The sequence below is a fragment of the Cottoperca gobio genome, chromosome 14, assembly GCF_900634415.1.
Source record: "Cottoperca gobio chromosome 14, fCotGob3.1, whole genome shotgun sequence".
Classification (NCBI taxonomy): domain Eukaryota; kingdom Metazoa; phylum Chordata; class Actinopteri; order Perciformes; family Bovichtidae; genus Cottoperca; species Cottoperca gobio.
This window is the reverse complement of record NC_041368.1, coordinates 8,456,448-8,479,459: the sequence shown is the minus strand read 5'-3', so window position 1 is coordinate 8,479,459 and position 23,012 is coordinate 8,456,448. Positions and strand designations below refer to the sequence as shown.

At 38.8% G+C, this 23,012-nt stretch overlaps 1 protein-coding gene across 1 annotated transcript; it reads right to left on the bottom strand.

The window, feature by feature from the left end:
* Positions 1 to 24: 24 nt before the first annotated feature.
* cdc23 (CDC23 (cell division cycle 23, yeast, homolog)) lies at positions 25 to 5,673 on the bottom strand. The gene is made up of 16 exons (XM_029448770.1): positions 5,536 to 5,673; positions 5,000 to 5,072; positions 3,824 to 3,961; positions 3,661 to 3,703; positions 3,469 to 3,574; positions 3,236 to 3,368; positions 2,851 to 3,028; positions 2,656 to 2,753; positions 2,291 to 2,372; positions 1,885 to 2,038; positions 1,628 to 1,747; positions 1,432 to 1,507; positions 1,291 to 1,352; positions 1,008 to 1,086; positions 730 to 849; positions 25 to 644 (listed from the first exon to the last, which is right to left on the bottom strand). Exons 1-16 carry the CDS (start codon positions 5,646 to 5,648, stop codon positions 492 to 494), a joined length of 1,728 nt encoding a protein of 575 aa, XP_029304630.1. The 5' UTR covers positions 5,649 to 5,673; the 3' UTR covers positions 25 to 491.
* Between the last annotated feature and the right edge of the window lie 17,339 nt (positions 5,674 to 23,012).

Here is a 23,012-nt window from a genome sequence, read left to right as displayed (position 1 = left end):
AACATGAAATAATACTTACAAAGAAACAGTCCTAACAGGTATGCTTTATTTAAACTATTTACATATATACAGCATTGTTGAGGCAAAACATGATGTGTGTGCTGTCTTTGTTGTATGTGTGTATATATGTAAATAGTCCAAGGTGACCCTTCTCTGCACTGAAGGGACTTTCTTTTTTTTACACTGTTGAACTAGCCTTGAATTATACAAAAGCTGCATGTGTATTAAAAAAACCTATTCAGAAACAATATGTATAAGGTCCCCTATTGCAAGAGCTTTAATTATTTTTACATTTGCAACATAGCACTTGTCTTATACTGGACAACAAATGATCAGGATTGTAAATTTTACAAACATCATTAATTGCATTAAGAAAACTATGCGTCAAAAGTAATTCCTTCCAACACTGTCTTTTGGCAAAGTCAAACCCCCCCAAAAGCAGTTGGATACACAAATTGTCCGTTTAAAGCCAGTGAATTGGCAGGTGGGTGTCAGGGTGTAAAAGAGATGAGGTTCAGTGGAGACACCCTCCGGACGGGAGTGTTGTTGTTTGAGAGCGGAGCAAACAGATCTGCTGATGGCGTCTCGATCTGATCTCTGACCTGTGAAATCTGCCTCAACAGAGCCTTTCCCTCTTCGCGAGCCTACGAGCAGAGAGATCATTGACACCAGTTAGTGCGTTACTACAACCGCAACTGGACAGTGTTCACATCGTGCAGACACACTTACATCATTGTAGTCGCAACAGCGCTGAGCGCAGAGGGACGCCTCGTCATAGAGCTTGTTCTTGAAATAGTACTGACCCAGGTACCGCAGGGCTGTGCTCACCTCAGCATGCTCCAGTTGTTCCTATAATGATAGGATTTGATTAAAAATGGATACAAAAGGTCTTGGGCCGAACACAAACTCCTGACACTTTAATTATATGCCGTTTTATTAACACTTCACTCAATGATGAATACAGGAGTGTGTGTGTGTGTGTATTCAGATCATTTAAAAATGCTTACCCCACAAGAGAAAATGTCTTGGATGTAAAGCATGTAACACTGGGCAGCATCATCAGACTCATTCAGCTGTTCGTGGAGCCTGCCAAAAGCATAAGCAGATTCACATTAAGCCTTTAGTTCTGGGTGATACAATTCAAATGTTGCCATATGACGACAGAAAAGAAATGCAGATCAGATCTTCATATTGTGCTTAAATGTTAAAGATAATTTGACCTGAACTACTCGGTTTTTAGACCACAAGGTCTGTTTGATTTCCTTCAGGCTACAGTGATGAGACACTTACTTTGCCAACTTGAGTAGAGCCATTTTCTCTACATCTCCAACCGAGTATGCCCTCCAGTAACACTAGACAAAAGTAGAACATGTCAAAAATAAGCCAGGAAGTTTATCGCACAAACCACACGGACAGTTGTAACATTCGTACCTTCTTCGCTTCCAATTGCTGTGACAGTTTTTCGTAACTTTCCCCCAGTGCGACCAACATACGCGAGTCATTGGGCCTAAAATAATAAATACATAAGTGTGTCAAACAAGTAATTGGTTTAAGAGCATTGCATAGTTTAACACTTTTCCTCTAATTCATTTGGATTCTTAGTGGAACCTGAAGTCAAAATCCATACCTGAGCTGGTGAGCCTTTCGATAATAGTACAAACAGTAAAAGGGCATCTTGAGGATCTCATACGTCTGACCCAGGCCATACCAGGCACGGTAGTCTCGCTTGTTCACTTCAATGGCATGCCTGATAGAAAACAAAACATGTGTAAACGAGGAAAAAACCAACAACACACAGTCAATATGTAAATACTTCATCATTTACACACTGAGATATCCGCCCTAATAAGAGCCGACTATGCTCTGCTACATCTTTAGTCTGACCTGTAGGCCTGGATGGCAGCCGAAGTGTTCTTCATTTCCATGTATTCATGGCCCATGAGGGTCCAGGCTCCGAGGCATCGAGGGTTCAGTTTGAGGGCCCGCTGGAAGTACAGAGCTGCCTTCTCATGCTGAGAGCGTAAGCTGTAATAGTTGCCTGTGGAGGAGATGCATAACTTATTAAACAAATGACCGTCATTTGAAATTGACGACTTAAAAATGTGACAAAGTAGAAAAACAAAACACCTGCTGTAACCAGCCGATATATATATTTTTTTTAATTGCTAAATAACAAAGAATGACAACTTACGATACATTTGACGTATTCATCATCATTGAAAAATAATAATAATGATAATTATGCTGGAGAATTAAACATTAGTGTTGATCAGATTGGCTCAACACTTACCGATCACACAGCACGTCTCCACTCTGTACTTGTCGATCTCCACCAGGTTGTGGGCCAAGTAGCTCAACTCTGGCTTCATGCTCTGTGGAAGCATTCATTACCATCAGCAACAGAAGAAAGCAACACAAGAAGTCTATATTTTGGATTTATTATTGGGTCATTATCTATTCAAGAATTTCATTTTTTTTCTCTCACTTTGATCCCAAGCTGAAAACTTGACCCACAGAGGTCAAATAAATAAACACTTCTGCCACATAAGTGTTCTTGTGCAAGGCCCTTCATCCCTACTGGCTGACATTAGACCTCTAACCTCCCTGTGAGAACACACTTCTTCTATGCTAATCACATTACGGTGGTGAACTCACTTTGACATAGAGCAGGTTGGAGAACGTGTCCATGTTGTCGATGCGATACGGATCCTGCTCCCTCAGCTCGTTGAAGAGAGCCAGAGCTTGGTCAATATCTGAAATAAAAAGAGAGCGTGCTGTAAAACTAAACCTGTCCCCATCGTATTCTTCTGACGGGCGAAATTCTTATCAAAAAAAGGTATAAAAATAAACCTCTGATGTTGTGGTAGGCGACGGCAATCTGTGAGATGATGTAGGTGCTCTTAGAAAAGCCGGCCTCAATGAGGTTCTGGTATTTCTGCAATGCTTCTTTGATCATCTGCAGCTCTGTGTACATGTGGGCCATGAAGAAGTCTTTAATCCAGCAGTCTGGCAGAGACAGGGACTTCAGCTGGGAGAAAGACCAAAGAGACCAAGGCAGATTGAATCACTTCAGTCCATAGAATTACCTGAGATTAAGCTTTTTACAAGTTTATTAGCATGGATCGAACATGAGAAAGGTTTTGCTTTCTGTTCGTCCTGAGACATAAAGTGCTGATTAAGTAAATGACACAATACTATTTACAATTTGTATATGTGTAGACATAAAGGTAGTTACCATTTCAATGTTGGTGACAAGGTTACTAAGCTCCAGCCAGGCTCCCCAGTGAAGAGGAAGCATGTGAATTGCCTCAACAAACACCTCCACTGCCTCCTTCAGCAGATCCAGCTTTCGTAGCACCACCCCATACCTGTGTTCCCACATCCACAAACACACACACGCAGTTTATGAGCTGTATTTCTCTGCATAATCGGAGGAAAGTATGAACACTTTGGAGGAAAAGTTCTTACAGGTACAGGGTGAACCCGTCCAACTCTCCTGCATTGTGCTTCTTACTGAGCTCAACCCTCAGTTCTCGCAAGGCTTCATTGCGCACCTGACCCTTTTCCAGAGGACCTAAAACACAAACAAGTTCAGGGTTAAAAGGGTCACAAAAGTGCTTTTACGTTCTCTTTTAAATGTCCAAATAGACGAGTCCTCACCCAGGCTGTCCACAGTCTCATCGTCCTTCTTTTTCTCACCGGACTGAATAAAGAAAAGGGAACTTTCAAAATGGTTCACAAGCATTACAGAGAAAGTGAACACAGTCTTGCCATGTAATGAAATCAAGACTCAAAGGCCTGCCAGATATCTACATAACCTTACCAGATAGCGAGAATACATATAGAGGAAATAAGCCTTCCGACTGCAGCAGCCTTTCAGAAAGTAAGCAGAACGATCATACTCTTTCAGGTCAAAGTAGGATTTGGCCAGTGTAAGTGCATCCAGGTCTTGTGCATCTTCCTGTATTTGGGGAAGACAATGAAAAAGAAAATTATTCCTATTTATCAAGTCAAATTCATTACAAAAAAAAAAAAAAAAAGGATGAATCTCTTCAAAAAACACAAAAGGGCTTTTATAAAGTAGTAACTGTAAGGTCCACTTCTGAACACATAATTAACAGAAAAAGTTGCTTTATACATAGAAACTGTCACCAGGGGGCAGTGTAATTTTTCCCTTTCGGAGAGGAAACAATTGAATAACATTGGGGAAAAAAGGTGCTATGGATATGCACCTCAAATAGTTTATTTATTGACTCCAACTTTGTAATGGTCAAAAGCATGTCTTTGCTTGTCTTTGTAGTTCTTTTCAATGAATACCATGAAAAGACCAAAACTAACAATGAATGGATCAGACTAACAAAGTATCGCCTGTGTAGCCAAATCCTGATCTAGTAAAGTGCGCTGTGCCACAATCCCTCTTTGCTGTCATAAAACTACTGATAAAACATCAATGATCACACTATTCCACTTGGTGGCACGCTCCTTTACTACGATTAACACAGGCACATACAGTCCTTGTGGCTGAAAATAGTTTAAGTCCCCAACAAATTAAATATTTACTCGTGTTTGAGTAAACTACAGCCAGAAGCAATTTAAAGGAAATTAATTATCCCTTTTGAAAAATGAAACTAAATATTTGATACCTGTTATTAAAGACTTACATCTTAAATCGGAACCAATGGGTTTGGGGGATTAGGCTGAATTTTGAGGAAATGTTTAAAATATGATGCACAAATCATCTAGTATATTTCCATTTGATGGAATGATAAACAGCCATAAAAACATGGATTCTTATGTTTGAAGAGTGTCAACATAATTACACTTAAATAAAGAGCTGGAACAAGCTGAGAAGAAATATACTGTATAGACTGCATAACATGTAATGCTTGTATAATGCTTCAAGCTACTTCAAGGGATTGAAGGAAACTGGATGGTAGGTAGTTAACAATGATATAATGAAAACTAACTAACCCCCCCTGGGTCCTGGCAGAGTACAAACCTCAGTGAAAGGAGATGACGGCGGTAACTCATCCTTGGGAAGACGGTCCAAAGCAAATGCCAATTCAGAAGCCCTGAAACGTAAACACGGGAAGCATGTGACATAGCTGTGCCGTTCATTGCAGTTGTTTTTTCACACTCCCAAAAACACCACAAAATTACTTTCTTTTTAATCCAACCTCGTCCAGTTATATATAGTTTCTAATCGACAGCAATTAACAGCAACTACATGAAACTAAATGCAGCCCAGTGGTTAAGAAATAACAACATGTAAGTCAGCGTTAATGTCATGATAACAGTGGTATTGAATTTTTAACGTACGTAATCGTTTAACGACGCTCTTAACTGAAATGCAACACTAAAAGTGTAGTATATTTAATGTATTAAACAGCTTTAGCTAAACTGTTATAATGAAACTTGTCAACAGCACTGCTAACGTAGCTAACTGACTGGTAACGAGCGTTAACGCTTAGTTACTAAGGTAACAGAGCACAAAGACAGGAAGTTAATGGCCACATTATTCACAGTCAGTCTCACCACTTCGAGCTGTGTAAAAGTCCTCTTTCTTTACAAAGCGATATCACCGATATTAGCTGTTTCTTGATCTGTACCAGGTCCCCAAACTCACTACAGAGAGCCGCCATTTTCATATTTTACCCAGCAAGTATGCTATTGGTGGAAGTTACAAAGAGGTAGTCCCGCCCACCAATAATGACATCTTTTTGCTTCCGCCTTGCTTCCAGAATAAAATAATAACTGTCGATATTGTCGTGTCCAAAAAACACAACATTTGCAATTCTAACCGTACCTATTAAAACACGTTATTTACCTTTCTTTTCTTTATCACATTTATGTTTCTGCTTGCCTGAATATTCAAACCTGCACATACTGCAATGCATTTGTATCACATCCACATATAGCCTACCTTGCCTCAGTGGGTGAATGTAACTAAGTATAGTACCGTAGTATCATTTTGAATACATGTACGATGAAATTGAGTATTTTTATTTAATGCAACTTTATACTTCTACTCTACTACAACTTAAAGGGAAACATTGCACTCCACTGAATGTATTTGACCATGCTTATAGGATACGATGCAGAACTGTACTATTAATCTAGTAGTTGATGAACTACAGTCTACCACAAACATGAAAATACTCTTCCAAATATGTATTAGTGATAAAAACAGAATAATATAATATTCTATAATAAAGGAGCCTTTCTGCATTATTTAAATAGTACATTTTTCTGATAATACTTCTTTATTTAAGTTCAATTTTGCATTCAGGACTTTTACTTATGATGGAGTATTTTTAGACGGTGGTATTTGTACTTTTACTTAAGTCAAGGATCTAAGTACTTCTTCCAACTCTTCCTAGCCTAATAATAATCCTTCCAGGTTGTGTATGTTTCATAATAATTCATATAGGGCTGCTAAACAACATTATCAAGCATAGGTTAAAATGAAGAACAAGTTCAAAGGCAGCATAATAATATAGATTTTTTTTTATAGTAAGCAGTGATACATACAAATAACTAAAGTGTCTTACAATCTGCATAATGTGTGCATAAAGTTCTAAAGGAATGCACCAGCATACAGAACATACTGTATCTCTTGAACCACCTCAACAATAAAGTGAATGTCAAGGTTCTCAAATGTCACCTTGTAAGCAGAGGTTTTCAAAGGGGGAAGCGGGCCTCCACATAGTTTCAGGAGAGGCTTAGTGAATAGAAGTGAACAATTATTAGATTAGTTATTAAAAGAAGATCACATAGAAAATAGTCTACAACTGTGGGATTTGGTTAAAGCGATATTTCAGAGATACGGTAGTTTTGAAAACCACTATGACTTTTTTATGACTATTTTTATGACATACTATACCATTACCTACTATACTATGACTTGTTATGACATACTATGCCATTACTTTTCTACAACTTTTTGTATGTCATACTATACCAGAGGTTTTAACTGTGGGCCTCCCCAGGGGGCCTCAAAACTGTTTGAGGGAAGGCTCAACAATATTAGGCTATTTTGGCTCAAGTGTCTATGGGATCAAATAACATGATCTTAATCCCATGGGCATTACTTTTTCCAAGAATTGTTTTAGGGGAGACTTTGAAAAAACCTGCTCTAGAGTCTCCACAAATATAAATCTATATGTCACACACAAGGTGAACAGAAATCAAAGCAGATGATAAGATGGGCACCAGCCTACAAGTACAAGTAAGTGTTACGCAGTTGTTGTTTTGTACGAAACTTGTAATCATCGTTCCAAGATATTTTTGCCCTGTCAGTATAGCCAACGTTAAAACATATTTTTTTGCCTGAATTTAGGTTCTTTAGCATTGATGTCTCCTCAGTCATTTCCCTCTCTGGCAGTTTTGTATCACTGGTGATACACTTGAAATTACACAGGGCCTAACAACAAATGTAGCCTATTTTTCTATTACAATTATTTTATATACAGTATTTTTTAATCCAATATTATGTGTATTATGTGTACATCTAGAATAAGAACAGTACAGTTTTGTTTTCTTCCCCAGTGATCATATCCTGAATAAAGATGTCAACACATCATAACAACCTTTCATTCTATATTTAGCCTTAAGCCTCGACCTCCGTTAGCTCAGAGCTTACAGTTCTGTCGGTAGTTTACTGTCATTTCACACTCAAAACTTCAATTGTGTGGGATAACCTCACCCTGAGCCCAGGGTTTAACCCTTCTTCAATCCCTGACTTTCCGAGGATATATCCAAAAGATTAGGGTTAAAATAACTGATGTGAAGTCAGAGCAGAGCAATAGGATGTCCATCATCCAATCAAAGTATTGTATATTGTATATGATGTGGCTACAGTGTAACCAAGTCGAGAGCTTTAAGTGTTCTGAAGATGTGGACCCTGGTTTCTGATTTTCAAACGTGAATACATAACCTGCGGCTTACTTGTCTCTAGGCTTTTAGGAGTATCATTTTTGAAGCTACTACACACATACCAACTTCTTCTTTCTCTTTCTACCCAGTACATTTTATTCCAGTATATTCATCATGTGATTATGCATATTTGCACAACAATAGCGTGACTTCCAGTTTTTCAAATGCTTGCTAATGAACCCTATAATGTCCTTGTTACTATGTACAGTAACAAACATTCTAACCTGCAGTCTATTTTCAGGCCTCTCTCTGTTGATCATGTGCTGCTATATAGTTAGACCACTAACCTGCCTCCACGGCTCTTTAAAGTGTAGGGTAAGGTGACTTTGATCTACTGACTTGTCAGATCATCATATAAGAAGTATAAAATGTTACATAGAATATATTTCAAAAGCATTGCCATAACATCTCATCAGTTCCTGTAACAACAGTACATTTCTAAGGTAAAATAACAGAGTACTCATTTCCTTGTTCAAGTACACCATAACTATCAACCTTATGAATGTTAATGACTAAAACGTTGCTGATAATGTGAACCTGCAATGCACTATACATTAACTGCTGTCAAAGGGTTCAATCTTTATTAACGTCTTTAGAAAGACTATTTTATGCTCTGCTGAACCCCGTCTGTCAGTGTTATCTGCATTTGCTTTCATGGAAACATCCGTTACTTATTTAATCAATATCTAATTCTAAGTTGTGAGTTTTGAAAGAGCAGCAATATTATGACTCTTTCTTGTGCCAATAATGTGTCTTATTTGATTGCCTGCCCAGCTCCTGTCGCTGGCCTCTGTGCTCTGCCATGCTTCACTGGTGCAGAGCTGACATGGCTCATCATGTTCTTGCCCGTCAAAATCAGCAGCCTCGCTGGATTTGGGATTTCCACCACACTGCACAGAAGTACAAGCAAAGCTTCTTTATGTATGATATTCAAATTCTTACTTTTTCTTCTTGGTATAATATAAGGATTTATGTCACATTTTTGGAAAAGTAAAATGGCCTTCAATGAATAAAAATACAGTGAGGTAAACTTTTGATCTTCAGCTGATGCAAACGCTGAAAAAGTTGTTAGTAAGATCATTTTAAATCCACCCCTTGCAATAGCTCAAGCGACTAGCTAGCATGTGCCCTTGAAGCAGTAGACCAACAGGTGTCACACACTGAGCTGCCACTAAAACCCACATGACAACTGCCAACTGCACTTTGATCATGGAGAAAGCTTGTTCTTCAAGTATTGGTTGGCCAAGATTTCACTTGTCATGTTTGTACGAGAGAAGCGCCATCTCTTCCATGCACACAGCGACCACAGTCAGCACAAAGTGTTCTTTGATCACAGTTGTACAGGTTGATGTCTACGGTTGCCTTATCTATCAATAACAAAGAGCAAAAGGAATCAAAATGGTCGACACAGGATCAATAAACTCTCATCTCATCTCATCTATTAAGCCTGAATAGGAAAATGATTTGTGTGTGGTATTTGCTCTCTCTTTTCCCCGCCGTTAATTGTGGGGTTTCTTTTGGGGAGTTTTTCCTTGTGTGCTGCAAGGGTCTAAGGACAGGGCAGTCTGCAAAGCCCCCTGACACAAATGTGTAATTTGTGATATCTGGGCTATATAAATAAAATGTGATTGATTTGCATTTACACGAGGCTATTCAGCGAAAGTAATGCACGGCATAAAACCTTGACTCATGAGCTTTGTACCATTTGAGAAGACAAAGCATGAAATGCACTTGAGAGGATGTCTGAATGCATTATATGTTGGTTGATTATGTTATAATATTTGCACTTGATACAGAAAAAGAAGTCAAATCATTAAGACCAACTCTTTCAGTGAATGTGGAACGTAACCTCACCTATTATACATGTTATTAAATCCTTCTATCAAAACTGTATCAGCGGTGCAGCAACTCCATCTAATGCTGCAATTAGTCTGTACAAATTAAACAACAGGTGTCATGGATGTTTTTGTAAAGTAGCTTTTTGTGCAATATTAATGTACTTCACTCCCCTACTGTTTATATTTTGTATGTATTGTTAATTGTTAATTGTACATTCCAATTGTAATTTTTTTATATTTATGCACCAATGTTACCAGAGCAAATTCCTTGTAGGTGAAAATCTACATGGCAATTAAAATGATTCTGATTCTGATTCTGATGTCAATCGTGTGTTTTCTTACTTTCGTAATTACCTTTTTAATACATTTTTCCACAGTAGGTGTCAGTGAAGTCCTATATTTTGCATGCACTATCCAACTTTGTTGTGTATAAGTAAATATGGACTTTAACATTTTAATGAGCAGAAGGCATATGAGCAGATGTTTGGCAGACGGGCATGGATTGTGTGAAGCAGTGAGTACCTCATTTTGACAAGGGGTGGCACTGTCTCACTGGATTCACCTCTCGTTGGAGGAAGAAACCCACATGTTTCTTATTGTAAAACACATTTACTTTAACTTCAAACATTGTGTAGATCAAGTCATCATAGCAAAATGTGTTTCATCTTGACAATGTTCTCCTTGAAAGTGCTGGGCTAAAATGATCTGTCGTTATCATCATAGTTTGTCCACAAACCAAACCACAAGAAGTGTGTTTGAAATGTTTTTCTTAATTACTTGAACTGTCTGGTCTCAATAGTTGTTTAACTATGTACAGAGCAGAGGGAGAGTGGGGCCTCCACAGAAATGATACTGAGGTTCTGCTTTTTTGGTTTGAAAAACTTCCATTCTTCACTCACAAAACAGCACAATATAATTTCCCTTCATTTGGATGCCACGTCGTCTCTCGCCTCCCTGAACTTCCTTCTCTTTCTTATACATCTTCTGTCGGACTTGTCTCCCTAGTTTCTCCACAGAGAAAAAGCCACTTTAGAAGACTGACAAAGTAATCAAGTAGCGCTGCAGTTTACAAGGCCGAGCACATGGCTCACTGAGCAGGTTGAAAGAGGTGCAGAGACGGGCCATATATAAAGTCCATCTCTTTCACTCAGACCTTCCTCACTTCCTTGTTTTCATCTCTCTCTCTCTCTCTCTCTCTCTCTCTCTCTCTCTCTCTCTCTCTCTCTCTCTCTCTCTCTCTCTCATTCTCTCTCATTCTCTTACACAGTTACGCACACACATTTCTGATGCCTTTTTCCTCCTTGCCTCTACTTCACTTAAATATCCCTCTCACACACACACACACACACACACACACACACACACACACACACACACACACACACACACACACACACACACACACACACACACACACACACACACACACACATCCTGCAGGTATGGGGCAGTGGAGTGCATGATGGAGCTGCTGAGACTGAATTTTGGGACAGCTGTGTAATTGAAAGAGAAAATATACCAACAATGTGCTTGATCGTTTTTTTGTGTGCGTGTCTGTGTGTGTTTCTTAGTCTGTGTTTATGCTTTCACCTTGGGATTCGAAGCTATTTGTAAAAATCCATACAATGCATTATTATTTAACTTAGTATGTTGTTTTTATTATTACAAAATTTACTTTTTAGAACACATGCGTGTGTGTTGTGTGTGTGTGTGAATAACAAAAGAGAATACTACTCTTCAAATGCAGAGATCAAAGGCTCAAATGAGTTAAAATGTATTGAGTATTTATCTGTTCCAAATCAGAAAATACACACTCATCCTCAGAAAAAGAAGCCTAGATCATTTCTGCTTTTCTTTTTCTCTTATTTCTCTTTAGATGGTGGAATACATTTGTCTCCACTGGTACGGTTAGGGGAGAGAGTACCAAAATACTTGAAGATAATAGCCGAAATGTCTGAGGCAATAGAAAACATATTTCTGAACAAGAAAAACAGCAATAACTCCCCCTAAAGCAAAAAATGTCTGTACATCTGTTATATTTGTGTAAGTAAGCATGAAAAAGCGGCTTGCAGGCATGCCTAGTCCCTGTGGTTTTGATCTTCAGGGGCTGGCGCATGACCCTGTGATGGGCTGTTGATGTTGTTTAGTTGGACTGAGAACAGCCAACAGCCATGTCTGATAAGGGCAGCCACCACCTGAGCACTGGGCCCTGCACCACACTGCCTTCATAGGGACACAGTCACACTTTTGTCGGCACCGGATCATATTCATGGCCTTAGTGGAATTTTTTTGTAGCATCATGAAATAGTAAAAATAGCAGTGGCGGAAGTAGTATTAGTTTATATGAAACTTCACATATAAGTGGTTCTCTCTGTAGGCAGGCAGAGCACTGCAGTAACCACATCCTTCATGTCAAGGTGGCATGTGATGTGTCCCAGAAACATGCCAGGCCGTGGATAATGGCTGAGACAGATGTGCCATGGGGGAGAGAGGGATATGTTTTGGGTATGGGATTAATTTGCCTTTTGGGACAGGTGCTGAGAGGAGCGGGAGCAGACACAATAAATCTAATGTTACACCCCCCCCCTCCCCCAAAATCCAACTTCACAGGACACTGGGAACATGTAACTGCCTGATTCATATGGAAAGTCTCCGTCAGCGATATGCTTTTACACCACTATTATTTCCTGTAATGCGATATCCTTCTTACTCTTGGTCTTAGCTGGTCGCACTCATGCAGCCAGCTGGCGACAACAAATGATACCAAGTCAGTCGGAGTCACCCTTGATCATATTTGAACATTTTGTTTTTGAAAAACAAACATGATTGCAGGTTTTTAATGATTTTCTATCACAGGCTCCCTGGTCAAGTGCAGAAGTTATGCCCGGATGAATTTAAACATGTAATAAGCCGATGAAACTTAATTATCAAGAGATGTAATTCAGGTCAAAAAAGGCAACACAGAGCGGGGATGCGCATGATGGGTTGCTGCACTCAACCCTATGTAAATGCATCAGTTAATATTTTATGATTCATGACTTTACACGTGACTTCTGATATTTATTCTCTTTCCTCGATGAAACCTAGAAGAGATATCACACATTTAGAACAGGACTACATGTTCCCTCCACCAAATGATGAAATGTTCTCAGGTAAGAAAAAGGATCAAACATGTATATTGCTATTACATCTTTTCTAACTCGTCTACTATTGTAAGTAAGCTCATTTTTCATGGGATAGTCCCAGAAATTAATAAACAAAATTGTTTGATCAATACTAGAAAGTGTTTCTCGGCCATTGCTCGTAACCTCCTAAACATTTATGACAAAGTGCTTGCGTAATCTTAAAACCATCCCTCTCCTAGATGCCCAGATCTCTAGAAGTCAACACTGAGGTTAAGGATTTGACCTTTCTAGCTTCTGTAACTGGCAACTCTGACCTCTTAAACCCCACTGACCTCCCAGCGGGCCAGTCATTACAAACTCGCACTGTGGAGCCACACATTGTACAAACACTTTTAAATTCTAGTGGAGATCCCAAAGTTCTGGATGAAATGAAGAACAAGACATGTAGACTATTTCCATTTGATGTAACTGTGCAGCCACAAAAAACGTGGAGTCTTGGGTTTGAATCTTTCATTCAGTGTAAACATAATAGCCTTCAACCTTCAATGAAGGTTACAGACCAACACTTAGAGTAATATTTCTTCACCTAATGAATGTAAGTCCTATATCCTTAGCCCTGTTTTTGATTTTTAGATTTCTGTTTTCTGTTGTTTTTTTGTAAACGACGCTATTGTGAGAGAAGTGAGACTGAAGCAAAACAGTAAAGTAGCAGCAGGACAGCAAAACAATGAACTGAAAGTTTCGCAAAAAATCCATAAAGTCGTGGGGAGCTGCAAAATCTCGGATGATAATCCTCTGTAGGTTCATCACTACGAGTGACCCCCTTCACATTGTTTTTATATGGTCATTTGATACGTTATTATGGCAAAAATATTGATTTTAAGAGGATTAAAGGGGGAGGGGGGTACTTTATGTTAAGGGATTTCAAATGTCAACTATTCAGGTATAAAATTAACTCTTGCAAACTACTTATACCAAAAACACAAATCTGTACTAGAGCTTCTGGGCCACACTATTTTTCATGATGACAGGTGAACAAAATTACCCTTTAAAATATAAAGGTGAGGCTATTTGAATCGTGGTTATGCACTGCTGGTACCACATCTCCACATACTGCAGCGAACATTAACAGTTTTGTTCACCTCACTGGAAACTCACACAGAGTCCATTCTCCCTCCGTGGACAATTCATGTCCATTGTCGTAACCGATGTTTACATCCTGCTGGAAACCACTGCCTTCTTTTGTGAGCCGGCTCCGCTCCTCTCCTCGGTAGAAGGTTCCCACACTTAGCGCTGTTTGGTAACATTAACCACACCAATCTGCCTTTTGAGCTCCATACTGACAAGCAACAGAAGACACACCCCTGTGGACAAAGCCCAACACTGGAGCAGAGTTTCATGTCAAACACTGATGCTTACCATCTGCTCCAGCTGGGAATGTCTGACCATGTCATGCTGCTCCTCTCAGGGAGGGTTTTAAGTGTAAAAACTGGGTTATGTTTCACTGCGACTTGGAACACATTTAATGAACTCGCTGACATGAAGAAATCACAGTACATGGCTGTGTGTGAAGATATGTGAACCACTGCAACCGCTGACAGGAAACTGCTCTTTTCTTTAGATCAAGTCCCAGAAGAAGCAGCATGTTGGAGATCTCATCAAGGCTCGAAGAGAGCCAAAACATCACTGAGTTCCCATTATGCCATTATTTTATCTCTCCGATTCAGACTGCTTTTTGAGTTATTCATGCTTGTACATGGCAAAACACTTTGAGCTTTGAAAAGCTGAGGAAGCTATATCAATTTGGACCAAAAAAAGACATTCCTTTCTCTCTCTCTTTCTGCTTCACTCTTTGTTTCTCGTTCTTAAATACGCACAGTGGCCTTGAAACAAAATTAATTAAAAACTGAGCAGAATAATTAAAAACTAATGTGAGTAAGGACAAAAGAATCATTCAGATGAATTGACAGCTGATCTTTTAAAAAAGAGTCACTACTTTGTGTTTTCTTTTGGTTTTTTTCAGAAAGAGTTTGATCTCCGGCATAAAATGACGTTTTCTATTTATACTAGGCAATTCTAACTCCAGCTGCTTTCCTCATAATTATGGGGTTTTACTTATTTTTAAAGGTTGTAGGTTTAGATACGTTACTTTACCGAAAGAGAGGGAAATATCTCTTCTCCTGTGGTTCTGATGTGTGTTTGTTAATCAAGCACAATCGACAGCATGTGACTGAGCTTTTGTTTTGAACTCTGATTTAATTATTTTACATTAATGACTTACAGGCTCTGGTGGTGTGCAGAGAAGTGACAAATGTTATTGTAACATTATTTATATAGCAGCTGTCATTCAAATGAGCAACCTCAAAGAAGATGAGACACAAAAGAAACAAGAAAAGCACAGCAACAAAATCATTTGTCTCGTACAATAGCACATCATACCACAATTTAAATGTATTCATTAAATATTGTAAATACATATATACACACACAGTAGGCCTATACACTGCAAGAATATGCAGCTAAGGTACATAATGCCCTTAATGAGGTCTCTGAGTATTTGGAGACACCAGAGTTTTGAGCTTGTTGTAAATTATTCCACGAGGACGGAACAGCATGTCTGAATATCCTTCAGTCATACCATCACAGTGTCCAGAAGACATTAAAAATAGACTAGCTAGAGAAACAAAAAGAGGTTTCTTCCCAACTTTTTCCTCATCATTTGATGGAAGTCAAACAACTAATTGATATAAACTTCACTGTGTGAGAAACTGTCCAAATCCACGGATGAGTCATTCAGCCCCATATATTATTTAAGTGTGAGTGAATTTTGTGTCTTGACTCTTACATCAGAATATCATAAGCCATTATGCTTTAGTTAATATGATGTACTCCTGAATAACATCTAAGTCTACACACACACACATAGACACACACACATGCACACACACACACACACACACACACACACACACACACACACACACACACACACACACACACACACACACACACACACACATACACACAGACACACAGACGGAGAGTGAGTGAGAGGAGAGGGATAAGAAATACATTTTTCTTGTGCCAACACTGGGAAGTGAGTGTGCATTTTATAATGTTCTGACAATTCATGTTTTGGTTTTACAATATAACACACACACACACACACACACACACATACACACACACACACACACACACACACACACACACACACACACACACACACACACACACACACACACGCTCACTACAACAGAGTCAAAATAATGCAACTGATGCCTGATGCAACTGTGATGTGATTACAGCGTCTTTCTGATGTGTCAGAAGTAAATGAAAGATACAGCCCCTTGGATTAATCTTCTTAAAAGCCTTTAATGATACTCACTAAAAGCCTCCTAAAACTGTCACCATGTCATGTAATTATGATTTAATTATGTTTTTTAAGTTATGGGATGATGCAGATAATTCAAGCAGATTCTTATTTGTATCCCCAAAGATAAAGAATACTTAGATTATAGTAGGTCTCTGCTGGCTTTCAGAGGAAGAGCTTGGTCTGTTCATGACACAGTGTTGCTGAATCCTTATAAACCTGTCGAGACGCAGAGCCCTCTATGGTCAATTAATGTGGCACTCCTCTGAATGTCAAAAAAGTAACAACCAAAACGTAGTATCCCATTTTTTATTTTAGTCTTCTCTGCAAAAAGACACTCTAAATGACAACTCTTGAGTCAGCTCTTGATTAAATAGATCTACGGATCAATTTTTCATCCTCAAAACCCTTTTTTAAATGACTCGAGGCAATTACTGCAGAGTTTGCCAAAGGTCTTCTCTCTCTCCCCTTGCTCGGTACCTCCCTCCTTTTGCTTTCCCTTTGCTTGCATCACTCACATATGCCTTTGTGGAGGGAATTTGTAAAATACTGCACTAATAAAAGAGCAGCCAACCGCAGCTGACTGATTGAATTAATAAGCAACATAATCATAGCTGATCTGTAAAGTTTTCTACAAGCCAAAGCATTAAGAGCAGCGGGAGTAGCACGCTGGAGAGCGTCTGGCTGCCTGTCACATCTCTGCATCTGCTCCCTGCTCCTGTCAATCCCATCTTCACCTAATTGCTTGAGATAGAGGGTTACAAATTGTCTTAAAGAGCTCCCTCTCTATTTAATTTTGCTCAAATAAAAACTTGGAGATGCCTGGTTTGTTTATGGCTGCCTGCTTCAAATGTTTACTGAGGTATAATTAAAATAATCATAGAGAGTCACCCTTTTACATCTCGCAGTTATAGTTTGAGAATGATGGGATTTAGATATCATGACGTGACAAAATATATTTCACCATGTTACCTAAATATCACAGAAACACCTTCCTTGAGCCAACATGATCAACTAAGAATTCACATTGTTTTCAACTCTACATAAGATCAGGCATTTAAAATATTCAAGCCAAAAGAATGGCACATTTCATCAGTGATTTTAATTAAATGGCTTCAAGGCTTTGGGTTAAAAGTGCATAAAAGGACGGAGCTGTGAATGGCTAGTCTACATTGGAATGCATCGCACTAAATCATTTTCATTGTGTACAGAGTCGAGCAATGAACCTTTCGAGATCTTTGGCCGTTGTTCAGCTCGGGCATGACTCAAAAACCTGAAAGATTTCTAACTGAGCACTTGAGTAAGAGTGAGCCGTGAGGAGTGCGACCTCCAACACTGGAATTCAAAATGCATACTAGATATTTTTAGCCATGCGAGTAGCATGGCTCCTGGGATGGCATCGTCAGTCTGTTGGTTGGTCGGGCCAACACTTTGGTTCTGACTGAATTATCTCCGAAACTATTGGATGGATTTACATCACATTTTGTACAGACATTTATAGTTCCAAGAGGATGAATCACACGGACTTTAGTAATCTTCTGATGCATGAGGCTGGCTTGACAACTATTGGATGAATTGCCATGAAAATTGCCACAGATATTCATGAACCAATTTCTAAAACGTTTTGATCTCGCGACTTTCATCCAGCGCCACCACCAGGTCAAAATGTCAAAGACCATTCCCACACTATTGTTCACATTGCCAAGTAAAACAAATTAGACACCATATCACCTACTTTATTTGACATATCTATATTTTATACCCATCTATTTCATATCAAACTCTAATTGTTTTTACAGTGTAAACAGTGTCTTTCAGATTGGAGCTCATGTTGTATCAGTTGCCAGAGAAAAACAGACAGACTTCTGACAATTTCAATGCTTCCACTCTCCAATCAAATAAAATTGCCTTTCTCCCAATAGAAGACACCCCACTGATATTCATTTAAAGAATAATCACTCAAGATATAAGAAACAAGATAATAACATGCTATTTTTATTGTGTGCTTCATACTGCGACTTTCAACACATAATTATTGATCAAAGTCAAATTTCTTGTCAATAGAAAACAAAAGACCTCTAACAAAGAAGCACCAAGTTCCACAGCTGACACGTCTCCAACTCTGTATTTTGCCCACACAGAAAAACCATTAACCACCAACATGGCTGTCACGGCAGTGGCCACACACTCCTCGTGGCAATAAACAATTCTACACACTACTCATTAAAGCGCACACCCTTGACTGTACCTCAGGCTGTGGTCGTGTTATTAATATCCATGTAGAGGTATCTGTGTTTATTTATCCACAAAATTCCTGTAAATAATTGGTGTTTGTGGTGGAGAGCAACAGTGTGAAAGAGTCACTGATACCCAGTCTATTAACTTGTTGACACTTTGGGGTCGGCCTGACTCTGGGCTAATGTGGAGTGTGACCGAGCAGAACCATCTTCATTATCCCGGCGTAATGTTTCATCGCTCCAGGCTTGTGCACTGATGGCCACCCGCCCACTTCTCCACTTCAACCTCTCTTCTTCTATTGCTCCATGTTCTATCTTCTGTAAATGCGAAACGGCTGCTCGCCATCCAGCATATTTTTCAAAACATTCTTTCCAGTGATTTCTAGTTTATTTCACCCTCCGTCCATCTGTCTCCACCTTCTACTTCCATCTTTCTCTGTAGTGTCAGAGCTTTGTTGCATCATCTTTCTTTTCTGTGCTTGCACTCATATTTCCTTCTCTCATTTTGCTTTGCCTTGAGATGCTGCCATCTTGCTGGCTTGACTGCTCTTGTATTATTTGTACATCTTCTTCACAATATTGCTGGACCAAATCACAGCTGCTCTCTCAGTAATTGTCTCTTTCTTCTGACTTATTTGTTGTCTGAAGCACATTGAAGTTTTTCCAATATATTTAAGGGAACAGCATGGCGTCTCTTGATACCTGAAAGAATTTTTGATGACTGCTGCCTGAAAATGTTATAATGTCCATGTCAATATAGACAGTTATGCAGTAAAGTTATTTGAGAAAAGCAATGTGTCACGGTTCGGTTCGCTAAAACTCAAAATTGCATGCTATCTTTCTGTAGAAATGAAATTTCAGCGATGTGCTATGACAGGGAACACACTGGCTTTTGAAACATGTCCCCATTTTACTTTATTTGCATTCTTGATGCTTATTGTAAATCATTTCACATCTACATGAGCTGTGCCAATTAAAGTTCAGGGAGTAAACAGCTTCAGAATAATTATGCATTAGAGGAATAAGTAATATGAAGCTGTCCACAAGAATCTCTCACTGCTTTCCTGCTTCTTCCACACACTGTTAGTTTGTCACATTCACTGTCACAAGCTCTTAAGTCATGCTAGCATGGAAGCATGAAAAATACAAACAAATCACCTTTTCTTTAGTAAGATTAATCGACACAGATGTGAGGAAGAAGAAGAAGAAAAAGGAAAAATCTACCAGGTGCAAATTATTGATTTAAATCCAAAACATGACCTTTATAACACACCTTCTCCAATCCTCCCCTCGTTATCTAATAAGACCTAAAAGCTGCATCTTCATCTTCGAGCTACACCTTGTTTTGTTGTAGGATTCAATGTTGGAGAACATTTTAATGGATGTGTAAAATGTCCTTGTTTTAGATACAGTATGTAGACTTTCAGGAAGCTATGTAAGTATCAACTTTACAGTATCTGACCGAATTAGAAAAGTGTTGTTATTGTATGAATTATAGCCTTTAGTTATATCATACTTAATTTAAACGGGTAGTCAGATTGAGATGGGGATTTCTTTTTTCAAGAGAGACCTGTCTTAAAAATATATATAAACACATGAAATTCAATCATAGACCGACGAACAGATAATTCACAGACTTTACATACATCATATATGTTTCTGGTGTTGGATCTGTAGTTTCTAGAGGATTAGGTCGAACATTAGAAGCTGAATGTTGTGACGTGACAAATGAACCTGATGGGCTCTGGACCAAACCCTCCTATGTTGTATTTGCAGAGGTTTAAAGGTTTAAAGACTTATATAGCATTTCTCCATGTATTAGTGACTTAGCAACAATCAAAGTCAAAATTTTAAAAAGTTAGCACAAAATATTGTGTTCAAGTAGAGCGCCATCTCTCCTAGTAAGAAGCTGATAGTGTGCAGTCACATGCTGCCTTTAAGTATGAAGTATTGTCTAAAAACAGCTGGAGTGGCTGTGTCAACACACACACACACACACACACACACACACACACACACACACACACACACACACACACACACACACACACACACACACACACACACACACACACACCCACCCTTCCCCCATTCACTGAGCTCCCAGCTTGTGAGTGTGACACGATGAAGACCATCCTCCTCTTCTCTGCTGTGATTGGATATCCAGTCCCCCTTGAGGTCAACCACGTTGATCTTGCTGTAGAAGAAGTTCAGCTGGATGAAGGAGGGTCAGAGTGACCTCTGTCTGTTTCTTTAACGTTATAGATCCATACATAAAGTCATTGTATGTATAACAATCCAATTTTCATATCACATTAATGCAAACGTGTCTACACTAAACATTTACCTTTTTCACTCACTTCTGACCTCGACCCACTTTAATATTCTTCTATGTCAATTTCTGCTAATTTCATTTAAAATGGGAACAAAGAATAACAAAATGAGATACTGAATGGATTATGCGAAACTAGCACTTATTACTTCTTCAGCTATAATGCAATATAAGAACTTTCAATGAAGACAAAAATAAATCGGCAGGAATGTAATAATTTAAGTGAGCCTGACAGCGTATTGTCAGGAAGACTCTCAAGACATAGCTGAGACTTTGAATTGGTATATTTATTACTGTGTTTTCATACCACTCTGAAATACTCTGAAATGTACTGTTGTGCAAGTAGCATCAAATAAATGTTTCCATAATTCTACAATGATGACATCAATTGATAACTAATAAACTTAGAGGTGCAAACAAACAGATAACTTTCATGAGATCAATATTGTGTACATATTAATTCCCTGTAATGGTGTGCAGCTCTGAATGGATAGCTGGTAGTTGAACTGCTGTCATTGCTGCTGTTATTTCCCAAAGTGGTCACAGTATAATTTTTCCAACCCTCAATCAAAATGAATCTCAACATCTTAATGAGTTCCTCTTGGTATTAAATAGTCTGAAAACAACATCCCCCTGACCGCGGCACCTATGGTGCGAAGACTCCTGATGTTTTCTAATCATTCTCTGCCACATTCCATGTGTTAAGGTCGTATATAAGCGAGGATGTTCTATGTACTGTCAAAGCTTGTTTACAGAAGAACAATGACCCTATGTTACCCTGAAAATAATTGTCTGTTCTTTGTTTTGCATCATGATTCAGAATTCAATTTCACATGTTGTGATTGGCTGAAATTCCACAAAGGTCTAATGCATTGTTTGACATGATTGCACTGCTGATGTGCTTGCTGCAGCTGTCACGGACATGTTAGCCAAACTTTTAGCTGTTTTTGTCAGTGGCAAGAAGTAGTTGTCCTTGAGATTGTTTGCCCATTTGACCTTCAAACGCACTGCGTCTCGTCAAAGAAGATGGTGCTTGTTTGCTTTAATTTCCTTAAACCGTCTTCAACCTCTGCAGCATTTGAACCTTTATCAGTTCAGGTTTACGGTTGGTTCCTGTGCTATGATTCCTTTGCACAGGCCCGTAGCTAATCAAAGCCTCTCTTTCTGCTTAGCTGTCATGCACACAAATTCCCAACAGCGCATCCTTATTAGCCCTGAGTCTAAAGCACACCAAAATCAACTGACAGGCCTTCCAGACCCTGCAAGAGCAATTCTTAAGAAGTGTTTCATTCTGTCTGTCAGACACATGTGGATCAAAGCTGATGACTTTGCACCTTATATCTGAATCTTTCTCCTCCCACCTCGGCGTCTGTGTTCAGGGTGTAATGATTTCAGTGGCGGTGGGAGTCAGCAGCGGGAATAGCAGCTGCAATAATTTTGACCTGAGCAAGAATCAAACTTGATCTCAGCTGAAGATCAAGCACAAATTGTTCCCAGAGTCACTTTTATAACATCTCATCATCAGTATGTGTCCTACTTGTCCCCAGAAACTAGAAAAAGATTTCAGTTTTTGAAGGGAAGTGATAAGCCACTAAGGTGCATGGATTCTTTTTCAAACCACAAGGTGTAGTGAACTGATGTCGCTGTCAATGGATAAACTCTTAAAGAACGACATAGCTCTTTTAAAAGCTGAAACGCCAAACTTTGAAACCCCTGCATGCTGTCGACCTCTCAAGCTGTAAGAGGTGAGGTAAGAAGCGTTTGTTTTTAAATGATAAATATGAGGATAAGCACCTTGAGATGCACCATCTCGTTTTCAAGGTCCTCATGAGGATCAGCTGCTGAAACATACCTGAAATATGTGTCAGCTGGAGTGGGAAAAGATACCAAAATAAGCTATTAGTTTATATAATGGTATTCTAATGTTGATATCTGCTCTCTGCTTTTAATCACAGTTTTGAGCCAACAGAGAAAATGTGTTGGTTTTCATGTTTTGCAAAAATCCACCAAGGCACTAATATACAGTATTAGCTTATATACATATATATATATATATATATATATATATATATATATATATATATATATATATATATATATATATATACATATATGTACTTATATATACTTGTTCCAGAGTCCTGCGGATAAATTAATTACTTTTCTTAAACT

What these genes read in the sequence shown, in the direction of transcription:
- cdc23 (XM_029448770.1), bottom strand. Translation starts at nt 5,648, where the DNA reads ATGAAAATGGCGGCTCTCTGTAGTGAGTTTGGGGACCTGGTACAGATC. An exon ending in TGAGACTGTGGACAGCCTGG is followed by an intron (nt 3,575 to 3,660) that starts GTGAGGACTCGT and finishes TTTGTGTTTTAG; the next exon opens with GTCCTCTGGAAAAGGGTCAG. An exon ending in GCTCTACTCAAGTTGGCAAA is followed by an intron (nt 1,087 to 1,290) that starts GTAAGTGTCTCA and finishes TGCTTTTGGCAG; the next exon opens with GCTCCACGAACAGCTGAATG.